This window comes from Spea bombifrons, chromosome 2, assembly GCF_027358695.1.
Source record: "Spea bombifrons isolate aSpeBom1 chromosome 2, aSpeBom1.2.pri, whole genome shotgun sequence".
Classification (NCBI taxonomy): Eukaryota; Metazoa; Chordata; class Amphibia; order Anura; family Pelobatidae; genus Spea; species Spea bombifrons.
The window spans coordinates 106,927,259-106,940,889 of NC_071088.1; the positions used below are offsets into that span (position 1 = coordinate 106,927,259).

General features: G+C 36.6%; 1 protein-coding gene across 1 annotated transcript; it reads right to left on the reverse strand.

Moving 5' to 3' along the window:
• Positions 1 to 475: 475 nt before the first annotated feature.
• On the reverse strand, positions 476 to 12,412 carry OLFM4 (olfactomedin 4). The gene is made up of 6 exons (XM_053455447.1): positions 12,318 to 12,412; positions 10,579 to 10,647; positions 9,632 to 9,784; positions 4,247 to 4,459; positions 3,262 to 3,409; positions 476 to 1,486 (listed from the first exon to the last, which is right to left on the reverse strand). The coding sequence occupies exons 1-6, from the start codon at positions 12,393 to 12,395 to the stop codon at positions 684 to 686; spliced, it is 1,464 nt and encodes a 487-aa protein (XP_053311422.1). The 5' UTR covers positions 12,396 to 12,412; the 3' UTR covers positions 476 to 683.
• Between the last annotated feature and the right edge of the window lie 1,219 nt (positions 12,413 to 13,631).

Here is a 13,631-nt window from a genome sequence, read left to right on the forward strand (position 1 = left end):
TTGATATGGCTTTTTCAGAAAACTGTCCATCTGCCTGGAAGTAGCTATTCAAGCCAGAGGAAATGCAAAATTCAAAGACTACTGGCAAACACTTAACCAATATATTGCCAAGTGAATAGCAAAATGCTACAGAGCAATAACAAGCCGATAAACAAATAATGAAATGCTAAACCAAAACAAGAAACAAAATAGGATCAAATGTTCAAATGTCTCAAGCCTGTGCAGACTTTACTCTGTTTATCAAATGCAGAAAATGAAAGTATTCATACAAAATGGAAGACATTTGGCATTTTTTTGTGTTTCTGTATATTTTTTTTTTTTACAGAATCTCACATGCCAGATGGTTTGTCAAATTGCAACCAAGCCAGGTTCCTTTGTGACACATACAGGATCTATCGTCTCATCTAGAGCTAGATATTACTGCGTACATCATTATTTTAAGGCCTCTCACCTACCTTATATTACCTGACACATTTAGGACTCTGCATGGATGAAATCATTGACATATCCACCCAGTGTATTGTCTGCATTTGTGAATCCTCTACATATGCATTAAAACACTTTCCACAGGTGTGATCAGGAAGAGAATCACGTTTTTGTTTAACATTTAGGTTATATAGTCGCCTAATGCATACATGAGATATTGGGTGAACGTTACGCCCATTATCATGGTCTGTTAACACTTAGCTTGCCAGTGACTTAAATTGTAAATCATAGGAGATCATATAACCATCATTATATACCATTAGCTTGTGGTCATAAGGGCTATAGTTGATACTTTGAATGGTTTCTAAAACCTTATCAATCATTATACTGAGTGTGATCTCCTGACCAGTTTTTGTATCAAATGCATAAAATATTTCTTCTTTCCTAGTGTTCACAGGCCGGACACCATATAGAACTCCGCAGATAATGAATGCGTTGGACACCGCAGGTTTATACTGCCTCGTTTGCCATGTATTTTCCACTGTAAGTGTTGTGTCATTGAGCTTGCTGATTACAATGTTACCTGTACTGGCCTCGGTGGAATAAATGACCCACAAACCATTCTCATCCACAACAAAATCAATATCCTGCCAAGGTATACCAGCATAAGAGAAACGATTGTTAAACGAAGCACCTGGGAGGTTTCTCCTAAGAACCAGTTTGTTTCCATTTATATCATGTTTGCACATATCTCCTGAAGCATGACAGTTATAAAAAAGGAAACCATCATAAACCACATGACCACTGCCTTGACCATACTCTACTCTGTTTTCTCTGAAATGTCTGTACAGAAGTAAATCATCGTAACTGTTGTACAATCGATAATACTCCAGGTATCTTGCATCAGTATTCAGTGGAGCAGCCCAGTAGACAGATTTGTCTTTGCTATGAACAGAAAAATCTCTTCCCCAGGCTCCATATTTAAAGGAAAACCCTCTCCAGTTGAGCTGTGTCACAAAAGGCTTGCTGATATTCACAAGGCCTCCATGACCACAGATACCTGCAATAAATGGGGGAAAAATAACTCAAATGAAATACAAATGCTGCTAATTGAAGGGGATCATAATTGTAGTTCAATTATTGTATTTTGTAATATGCTGTAATATGTTTTTTCAGTGATTTTACCATTTTTCCACATGTCCATACGATAATTTTTTTACTTGATTTTTAATCAAATTATTACTGTATATAAGTTTTAACTTTTAACAAACTGATATGTATAGCTAACTGGACAAACATGGGAAACAAGGGAATAGGTTGGGGAAATGAATTTGTTTCATAAATATTTGAAAACTACCAAATCACTTTGAAATATTTTAACAATCTCACATTGGCATAAAAACATAACATCTCAGCTAGGGGTACATCATTCAATATGACTCACCTTGCTGCAGGACTGGGGCATGAACATACCAATATTTACAGTATATTGATATTCTATTGATATAAAAAATGATTGTGACCAGAAGGCTATACTCCGGGGTGTATTTAGAAACCACAGGGTCCCAATGTGAAAATTGCCCTGGGGCCCCCGACTCTACCAAGCAACATATCTCACAGTGTCAGCTATGCTTGTGAGTGCCATCTTACCCCCTGAACAAGTTGTCTGTGCCATCATTGTCACCAAACAGCTTGTCTGTGCCATCTCTGTACCCACAGAACATGTCTGTGCCATCGTTGTACCCACACAACTTGTCAGTGCCCCCAAACAGCTTGTTTGTATCATCTTTGTCCCCAAACAGCTTGTCAGTGCCCCCAAACATCTTGTTTGTGCCATATTTGCCACCAGATTGTTAGTGCCCCCAAACAGCTTCTCTGTGTCATCTTTGCCACCAAATAGTTTGTCAGTGCCCCCAAACAGCTGGCCTGTGACCATCTTTGCCAAACAACTTTTCAGCCCCCCCCAAACAGGCTTATGTGCCATCTTTGCTCCCAAACAACCTGCCTGCGTCCTTGCCCACACCACTTACCTGCAGCAGTGGTGTCTCTCTCTTCCTATGTGCTGTGTGCAGACTGATCCAGCACACAAGACGTGGATGTGATGTCACTTCCTGCACTCTGGATCAGTCTGGATCAGTGCAGGGAGAGAGTGTGAGATCACACCTAGTGGCTTTAAAGGGCCAGACAAGTGGTCACAGCGTCATGGTTGTTACACCCCTGACCATAGACCAGAACACGTATACATTGACGGTTTACAAATATGCCCTGAACTATTGGAGCACTATTATTATAATTCAGTGTTACATTTTTACAAAACATTGCTTTAATAATAAACTATTAATCTTCCTTATATGATACTGAGAAGCTTTTCAGCACTTAATAAAATAAGTATAGCTTCCTCCAGAACAGAAGCCCTCATACTGCGGTGGCACTACAATTCTGATGAGTCTCATGGAAGCTGTAGCAATACATTTGGCTGTGAATCATAGGCACTATAGTCCAAAGACTGTTGACAAGCCTTATTATTCCTCTGAAAGTAAAAGTTATATAAAGCGGGTGTATTATGAATTCAATGTATTTAATGTTAATTCCAAATAAAATAACCATGTTGTTACTCTGCTGTGAAGCGTTAATTGAATTAGATAACATCTGACATTCAGAATGCCTTATCAGCTACTTTTAAATGGACATGCTCCCAAAATGTGCCTGTTAACATGACCTTATTGCAAGATAATAAAATAAGACGAGCCTATATAGTTTGATTTTTTTTCACTTTGTATTCCACTTCCTTTGCTGCTCCACTATCTCCTAAAAGTGGAGGAAAGAGATTCTTACCATCAGGGATATATGCATTCTCTCTACCGCTGTGCTCTTGACATTCCTTCAAACGATTCTTTAGAGCAACAATTTCTCGGCGGATTGCAAGAACATTGTTCTTATCTAGCTTTTCTAGCTGATGTACCATCACAGTCATATTCCTAATCTGCAGAACAAAATAAGAATGTATGCAGGAGAAAATTACTTTCCAAATTTATCCTTATGAATACTGTATTTGACGGGAATGGAAATCTGTTTCAGGATCAGTAACATCAGCAAATATAAAGCTTACCCCTTTGAAATATATGCAGGGCACTCCAGCATGAAATGGGTTAAAAATCATTATAAACATGAACAAAACTGTTTGCAATATAAAGCTCCAGTCTGTTTATGCATATAATCTGTAGATGTACCTACCTATGAGTGAATATAATACATCAGGAGTGTGTTTTAGTAATTTGATCTACCGTAATTCACAATTTAAATGAATTTTTTTTGCATGCCTTAACATTCTGAAACAAGAGGCAGTTTTCAATGAAATGCAAAACAAAAAATTGCTCTCCCCAGCACACTGGGAGATGATTTTTTACATTTAACCCCTTAAGGACAATGGGCAGTCCCAAAACCCATTGAAAACAATGCATTTTGAGCCCGTACATGTACGGGCTTTGTCATTAAGGGGTTAAATATTTTACATATACAGATATAGCTTATTGTGGGCAAAACAGTTAGAACAGCCATCCACTGCACTGAGTGGTCCATGCTACCTAGGATTTCTGAACTAACATTGTTGTTAGTAGATTTTTTTATTATTATTTATTTATCTTATATATATTTATGTATCAGTCTTGGGAGAAATATACATTAGTAAATTGATAATGTTATATGTTCCATGGATAGTGTTACAAATGGATATGTTAATACTTAGTAAATAAATGTTGATAATAATGTGGCTCCTATGAGTTTCCTTTATAACTGTTTTTTTTTCCTTAAATAAACTTACCTCTGCATATAACTGATCCACAATGACATTTCCATCAGCTACAGATGTTTTCAGCTGAGACACCAGTCTTTCCATTTCAATGATTTCCATTTTTAGTAACTCAAAGTCCAATTCTGTGTATGAAATACTAGTTTTCTCCATTTTTTCAACCTTGGTGGTTAGGTTTCTAATTCTTTGTTCATAGAATTCTATTGATTTTCTATAATCAATAATCTAGGGGGAAATAAATGATAATGCAATAATAGAAAAAATATTGCAGTGGCATATACTGTAAGATGAGAGGTGCTTAGCGTCACAGGTGAAATATTTAGGCATGTCTGGGGCATTCAATTATTCTAGATATTAGAGGTATGAGGTTGATTGACACATATCTCTATAGACTTGAGACAAGCATAGAGCTAGGTAAAAAGTTTTACTCATATCCAAAAAAAACAGCACAAAGTAGTCTTTTCTGCTTCATGGAAATTACTGGCTAAATACTGTATTTTCAGCTGCGGAACTTCCATGCAATACTAGGATCACACGTATTGTGATGTTACATTATGTCATGGTGCCTACATGATGAAACAGGTTGTGAGAATAGGGTGACCAATCACTGTTAATGAGAGGGTCTACAATTGTTACTCCCTCTGTCTCCCATGACCCCAAAAACATGGTACTCCAAGAACCTAAAATGGAAATGGGGGTATCTTCCACCTGGAAATAATCAGCGTTTATTAATAATAATAATAATAATAATAATAATAATAATAATAACTATGCAATGAGATAGATGCTCACGTTGTTAGGGTGTGCTTAAGAAGATGGGGTGCCCTGTTGCTTTTACGTTATTTCTTATTACCTTGAGATCGTCCTTCTATTCCATGTTGAGTATACATTATGGCAAACAGTAACCTATAGTCTGTACAACAACTTGAGGAGTAATCAGCAGTTTGAGATTACACTTATATTTATCACTAAGACAATAAATAATTGGATATAGTTTGCGGATACGTATTAATTGACATAGTTGATGGACCTTCACTGCATTATTATTTCTCAAACAAACAAACAAAAACCCAGAAGTTTAAACCATATAATCCACAGGGCAATAAATAAACTTACAGTAAATGTTACTTGGTTAGGGTACATGTTAAGTGGGTCAGGATAATAAGGAATTAGAAGGGGAAGTGAGTGAATCAGAAAAGGACACTGAGTCATGCATGAAGAGCTGAAGACATTTTCTGAAAAGTCAGAAACGCAAGTGTATTAGCCTTAGGCTTCCTATGCTTAAATGAACAGTGCTTACTGTAAATTGTAGATAAACCAACCTGACACAGAGTTTGGCAGCCTGACAGGGGTAATATCATACTTGGTCAGTTGCCTCTCAAAGTTCCATGGACACTACTTAGCAACGACTAATTTTTGTTCTTCTTTCTTACTGCTTAGTTTCTGTGCTCTGTGTCTCCTACTATTAGTTTCAATTATTTTCTGCTGTCTTCTTCTGTTTAAATATTCATTAGTATGTCTTTGTGGTGATATTAGTTAAAACGCTTCTAAACACTGCGGTGTTATTTTCAACTAGTGGGGGAGCAGTGAAAAGAAACGTCCTCGATCCCCATGTCTGAGCAGTTATGCTGATCCTGAGACATCTTAGGATAAATCCACTGATGAACAAGGCACTCGCTGTTTTGCAGTTCAGGCAGATTCACATGAAAAATAATCATTTGAATCATTAAAACGGGGTGATTCATTTTTTAATAATGGTACGTCCTTTAGACAAACCTAAATGTCCCCTTCTGACCTTTTACCTTCGGTGCTCTATGGCACTATAAATTGCTTCTTTGTTGTCGCTAATTGGTTTCTGAGCACTGCCTCCAGTCTTTCCTATTTAAAAAGGCCTTGTTTTTCACCAATTCCAATTTAGGCTAATCTGAGTTTAATTCCCTTAAAGTTCCTGCAGGCCAGCCATATGAATGAGACGTATTCACTAAGGGCCAGGTAGGGCCTAACACATCATTATGAACAAATATTTATCTCAGGGCAAAGTCACTGGGGTCCCTCAGTACCTCACATCCCACAAGCCGCAATGAAGACCATGGAATGTCCCTGGCATCCATAGGTTGCATTTGTGAGTTCAGTCATCTGTGAACTCAATGGGTACCTCCAGCAAATGACAGGAGCCAATAGACCCATGCCTAATAGTCATTTTGATGAATGTGACGTGAATCCCCCCTCGCCACTTGCAGGTTTTCCTGAATTGCTGCAATTTAACCCAATATAGCACTGTGCAACCCTAGTTTTTGAATGCACTCTTTAAATTCAAATGCATCCAGGTGTCTGTAACTTTCCACCCCCCATCATTCCTAGTCGCCTAATTTCCTTATGCAGGGACATTTTTTTCCCACAAAGAAAACTAGGCATATGTTTATAGTATCTTGTTTTTAGAACCCCTGAAGTCTATAGAGGCTACCAAATTTTAGGGACACCCGAAGTTGGCCGTTATATGCTAATGATATCTTTTGCTAATTAATTATTAGGTGTGCGAGGTGTAATATATAATATATCAAGTGTATAATTCTGTAAAGTACTTGCTGTGCAGTTTGTTTTGTATTTAATAAGCACACATAGTACAAATTTCATATATACATTGCGATGCTCTGACACACAGACATTTTGAATCCCAAAGAAAATCACATTACCGGAGGGTCCCTCTTGTAGGGGGTTCCACTTTTTTGTCAAGGCTCTGCCTATTTTCAAAAAGCTCTATTCATGTACCACCAATTGTATGATTATTTCCCACCCACAAAGTATTTTTTTTAATTTTTACTAATTTTATTTTGAAAGCTCTAGTGGTTAAAACAGTGAGGGAATTTAGACATTAATGGGGCAGACATAAGGTTATCCTTAATCTAAGACAAGACCAATGACTGATTAAGGTTCTTCTATGTCTCCATGTCAGTGCTAGGAAGTCATTCAACCCTGCTGTTTTTCTATCCAGTCTTCCGTTTTTCCCCTCTATACAGTAAGCCTTGTAAAGGGTGGACATTGTTAGGTTTTTTCCCTAATGCATTCTGTATCTGTACTTAACAATGCCATAATTAAAAACCTTACAAAAATCTAAAAATAAACAGATGCCAATTTATTTAAGTAGGTAATATTGCTCATGACATTGCACTCATACAGTTCTAATTTAAGCAGCATTGTATATGTATAAAATTAACTTCAAGAAACCCATTATAACATAAATTGTATATATTATATTATCCCTCGGCAAGCAAATGCCCAGTTCAGAAAGCACACGCTATTTTAATTTTTTGCAATTTTGTTTATCTATGAAGATGGTAACAAGACACTGCCTGCATGAAGGTAGCTAATCTTAAAACACAATGGAAGACTAAGGGTTAAGATGTGAATGTTTTACTTTACAGAAAGGCTATTAGACACCTGGCATCAGATGAAGCAGTAAAAGAAATTAAGAATACCAATGTGATGACTACATCAATTAAAAAAGCATAAGGGATCACATATTGACAGCTAGATGAGCTAAACATCACATGCTGTATTTAGGCCAACATATCGAAAAAAACATTTTAGAATAGCTTTTGAAATAATTCCAGTGTGTTTAGTTATGTTTCTTTGACATGTAAGGGGTTATTGATGCCTCGGATAAAGAAGGCAGAATAAGACAGAGTCATGTCGCTGACACATGACAGACCTCCATTTCACAAAGGCAGTCACCCCTGACTAGCCTGCTGGCAACCTGATCTAAGAGAATCCAGGGAAACATTACTTGAATGAAGAATTCCGGTTAACTATCTTCGGAAAGAATAAAAGTAACGGCTCCTTTCAATCCTATAATTGAACATCAAGGATTTGCTAAAATAAACGGCTTTATGATACCATAATTACTTTGATGATCTGAATTCTCCAAGGTTAAATGAATACAAACATTATCTGTGCTTGTGAGTTATAAACTTGGTGGACTGTATAGTGTCATCAGCATAATGCTTCCTAGGGACACATAGTTTGCATATCTTGATAAAATCTATTAAAGCCAACAGCAGTTATAAGGCTTGGTTAATGGCTGATTGTTCAGCTTTGCCTCTTAATTGGCAAAACTGCATTTCATCCGAAGAAAAAAAAAATATAAAAAATATTGTAAAATTCTTGACGGTTGCTGGTTGTACTCAAGCCCAACTACTTGTTAGGCTCATCTTATAAAGCATTGAGGAGTATAAGCCAGAGCTGGCTCAAATGCCCCCCTCTTTTAAGATTTTGGTTATTTAAATCATCTACATCACTTCTTTCTGTTGTAGGTAACATGGGCTCAGGAGGTCGAGTCTAGGCTAGGATGCTGTTCATACTCAAAGACAGTAATTTGTATGTTACTAAAGTTTTCTGTAGTGTAAACAGGAATTCAAAATATGCCGATGCATTATAAACACACAAAAGAAAATACGTAGTCGACAAAACTCAGGGTTGGGTATTCATTTTTCACAACATTCTCATTAGTGGAGGCAGATGTTTTTTTATGAGTAATGGATTGTGTCTGAATAATTTCTTACTTTCTATGAAAAAAACAATAAGTGTAAATTTAGACCAGAGTGATAAAATGAATGCGCCTACTAGGACATTTCCAGATGGACAAAGACCATACCTATCCTTAGCCCCGTGATGCTAGAAGTAACATAGGTAATTCAAATGAAAACAGATTGAGAGGACAACATGCTTAACTATAGATGGAGAGCAATACAGAAAAAAACAATCCATTTAGTAACATAAAATATAATCTTGGAACCTTATTATAGGAATAGTAATTGCGGTTTCTTAATTTGATTTATATTTCATAAAATACAGAGGTAATGTACCAACACATATTTCTATGAGGAATACCATAGTTTAAGCCTCTGCTTCATCCTCGATGGTTTTACAGACAAAAGGATTGCCATCTGCAATGCTTAACTTAGCCACCAGGGGGAGAAGCAAGGAGATTGTGTACCCGTGATAACAAACCTTGAGTTCCAGTCCTAATGACTATGAGTTAGCCTTTAGAAAAGTATCTGAGCAGAATGGTATAAAACTGCTCGTTAATGGACGTTAACATTCACTCAGAGTAATTACTAAAAAAAACTGTCCATGACTTGCCCTTTAAGGAAGCTTCTAGAAGTAATTGTATGTAAACAAAATATTTTGCAGTAGTGTATATCCACATAGGCTAATGATTAAAGAAAAATCTGAGAAAGTTATCAATGGAACTATGTATTTCAACAAGCCATGTTAGCTCCATTAATTAACAAACTAACAATCAATCTCGAAAGACAAAAAATACTAACTGCATGTCTTCTTTTTTACTTTTTGGCCTGTGTTTCTCTAAACGAGGAAGAATATTTAAAGTTTGCTTACCTTTGAAATCTCTCTTTCCACCTTCACTGAAAGCGCGTTGGCAGTGATTTCAAGATTTTCCATTCTTACAACAGGAAAAGTATTATCAGGCATGTGCACAGAACAACTGCACATGCCCTTCTCATCTACCTTTCCAGTGACATTATAAACAAGCTGAAATCCAAACAATATAAAAAATATAACAATATAAAATATAACAATATAAAAAAAGAGAAGAATTAACTACTACTCTTACTGTCTGCACTCCAAGTGTGAAACGCAACCTTACTAACGGGAATGCATATGAAATTAATAATAATTAATGATAATTAATAAATAAATTAATATTGCGTTCAGATACAATCAACTTTCCCAGTAAAAATATTCTTTGTCATCTTCATATTCATGTAACCTTTACTTTTCATAGTAATTTCAAATTTTTTTTAACTTTATACATGAGCAGGGACAGGCTGGCCCAGAGGGCAATTTCTGCCCAGGCCAGTAAGATTTCTGCAAAGAGGGCTACCAAAGTATGATCCTTAATACTGAGCTGGTGTGGGGGGCATTCAGTGCTGTCACATTATGTCTAGAGTACATTCTACTGTGCCAGGCCAGGTAAGAGGGTGAATTTCAGTGTTTTTCAATTACATGGCATTGGGTGGCAGGTATGAGTTGGGTGAGTGAGGCAGTGGGCCATATGACCATTTTCTTCATTGGGCCAAGAGGATCTAGCCATGTTTCTTGAAGTAATGTATGCAAGAGAGTTTACTTTAGGTGAAGGATGTTACTTGCCACTAATGTTAGCAAATAAAATAAATAAGGTTTTAAGTAGAGGTTTTTATAAATGGTCAAGGTCTACAGAGATGAAACTTTAAATAAGGGCATCAAAGCTGAAATAAGTTTGTTATAGTGGATAATGGATAATGGATAGGATCTATGAAATCCCAGTTTCAATAAACCAAATTTACCGTTGATTCAGGTAGTTGTTCACGTGATTCCAAATTTCCAGCGATTGGTAGTTCCAGAACATCTGACCTCTGAAATGACAAAAAATGTAGTTGTTTACTTTTTATATGTCTAAAGCAAATGATGGTCTATTAAGAGTGTTTTGTACTAGTTAACCCATAGCCTTTTTGTGCCGGTTTAAGAGTTTAGAATACATTTTTTTTCTGTGGTGGATTGTACGTAATAATCTTTTAAGTGGCTCCTCTCTGGTTCAAAGTGTTGAAGCTAAACTTAAATCAGTAATTCTGCATTGTAAGCAGGAGAAACTAGGTTAAGCGGTCACATTGTGATTCATATTCCCTAAGGGTACATTATAAATATATCAGACCCAATAAAACTAGAGGAAATTATACATCTATGGACACACAATATAAATAGGGCATCTGGGAAGAAAAGGTTCCTGGGATTTTGTTTTCAATTGTAAATTACCTAAATCAATATTTTTCCAGTTTCTGTGGAGGCTGCAAAGGCCCTGCTCATAATGCATAGGCATGTGCAACTTTATTAAATAAATAAAATTAGAAGGATTAATTAAAGAAGAAATTAACTATTTAATTAATTAAGTGTTCTAACTACACCCCTACCTCTTTGGGTATGCATGCATGTCATGAATGTTACACAAAGAAAAGATTAGGCTTCCATCCTCCACTTTTTACTTATTTGTAACATGTGTTAAGTATGTCTTTGTAGTAAAGTGGCTTTATCTTCTTCCGACATACAAGTTCCAATGAACTGTGAGCTAAAAAAATATTTACATGCAAAATTTCCTGGAAATGCGAACTTAAGAAAATGAGAGAGAGAGAGAGAGAATGCTAAAATATGCTGAAAGAATTAGGTAACCCTGGGAAGCCAATTGATGTTACTGTCAAACACTGCCAGACAACAATTAAGATGTCAATATTGAGTACCCATTACCCCAAAATATATTACGTGAAATACTTTCTTGTCATTTTCATAACACTATTAACACTATTTACAGACAAGGTGAAACTGTAAACAAAAAAAAAAACAATTGCAGGTAGCAGGAATTACACTGATTTATTTTGTTTTATTGTGTATATATTGTTTTATGTTTCTTTAAATATCATCTAATATTTCATCCAATCCTGATCTCAAAAATCTACTGCTTCTCTACTTACCTTGCTTCAACATGAAGAGAAAGTAAACTTATACATTTTTCAATCATGCAAGGTGCTTCGGTCCTCCCACCTTCCTTTAGCTAACCTTTCCTATCCCTCACCTGCCTCCGGGCAATATGTATGCTAGTGTGGCTCGTTATTTACTACTTGTTATATCATGTTTACCCACTGTTCAGGGCTGTGGAATATGACGGTGTAATATAATAACAATACACAATAGTAACAGTAATAACAATGACAGTAGTAGTGACCCTAATATTTAATTTGTTTTGTTAAAATCTAAACATTTGAAATGGTCAAAAAAATTGAAACGGGAAAATAAAGAAAGATTTACACAAATATACTGTATTATTCACGGAAAACAACAACTCTGGATTTTGCCTAAAATGCAATTATGGCACAAACTGGTAAAAGTGGAGTAATCTCTATAGCTACGACCAGACTTTTACCACTTTGCACCTGGATTGTTCTTCGTAAGACATATGACACTCATAGTTATTATGTAAAAGAAGCCCCGATGAGAACATTATAATAATACATTCATATAAAAGAAGTAAACTTACATCAAACAGAGTAGAGCCATAAACTAAAAGGTCACTTTGCAAGAAGACTGCTAGGATATATGGTGTTACAAACTTCATCTTTCCTCTTGGATGGACCTGTAGTTCAGGAGCAGTTTGGAAGGCTTTTTATCCAGTTGCCTGGGAATTACACAATTTTGTCTCAACAGTATATATTTCCTTAAAGGGCAATAGATCTGAACATTTCACAGTACATTATTTCACAGCGTTTCCAAGCCATTGAGCAACTCAAGTTTGCACACAGAAGTTAAAAAATTACTAAGAGAATACGTTTGATTAATTCTTCTGTTTGTACACCAATGATTACATTCTTTGCAGATATTTACACCTAACGCATTTAATTCACGATAGCCGCAACCATTTCCCAATGGAGCATATGTTTAACCTCACCCTCTTCTCTAGGACATGTAATACCACCCATAGGCAGTGGCAAAATACATAGATAAGATATCTATCCCCCCTACAGAACATTATCACTATCTCTGTTTAAAGAAAATAACCTGGCTAAGAAGAAGCTGCTTGAAAGGGTAAACAAGTTTCTTGTATCTAATCACTAATGTTAACAAAGGCATCAAAATAGGCGGTATATTACTAGGGTTAAGTTTGAGAATCAATAATGCACAAAACTGACACGTCACTGTAATTATTACACAGGTATGCGCTGCATAACGCCTATTCGGGTCACGTCCGACCACATACTACATACTACATAGATGGCATTTAGCAGATGGAAATAAAAGGGGATAGATGTTAAATTGTATAGGACTGGCATTTGCACTATGTTTGCATTCATTAAAGTAAATACACTTATGCACAAAAAAATAGACTGTATCTGTAGTTATGAGATTAATTGAAATTGGGACCACAATCTTACTGAATTCAACTACATTCTATGGCCTAATGTAGAAGCCAAAATGACTACTACTTTAAGACCCAAATCAAAGTCATCAAAACCACAGATACTACACAACCATCGAAACATAGAAAGTGATGGCAGATAAGAACCAGTCTGCCCAACCTCTGAGTACTTTCCTTTAGTACAGGGGCGTCCAACATGCGGCCCGCGAGACCTCGAGGTGCGGCCCGCGTAAGATCGGCAGCCAGGGCAACCGATCTTACGCGAGCCGCACCTCAAGCCCTGCTACTTACTTGTGGTTGTGGGAGGGTCTACTGGACTGCACACAGAGGAAGCGGAGTTCACGTGACATCCTACTTCCTCTGTGCTTTAGCAGAGAAGGCAGAGGGAGGCCGCGCTCCCTGCTGAAGTCTGTAAGCGGCATCGAGGAGCTGCCTTGC

Excerpts from the sequence above, each read along its gene's own strand:
- OLFM4 (XM_053455447.1), bottom strand. The coding sequence starts at position 12,395 with ATGAAGTTTGTAACACCATATATCCTAGCAGTCTTCTTGCAAAGTGAC. Across the intron at positions 9,785-10,578 it reads AACAACTACCTGAATCAACG|CTTGTTTATAATGTCACTGG; the intron begins GTAAATTTGGTT and ends TTTGGATTTCAG. Across the intron at positions 4,460-9,631 it reads TGGAAAGAGAGATTTCAAAG|ATTATTGATTATAGAAAATC; the intron begins GTAAGCAAACTT and ends ATTTCCCCCTAG.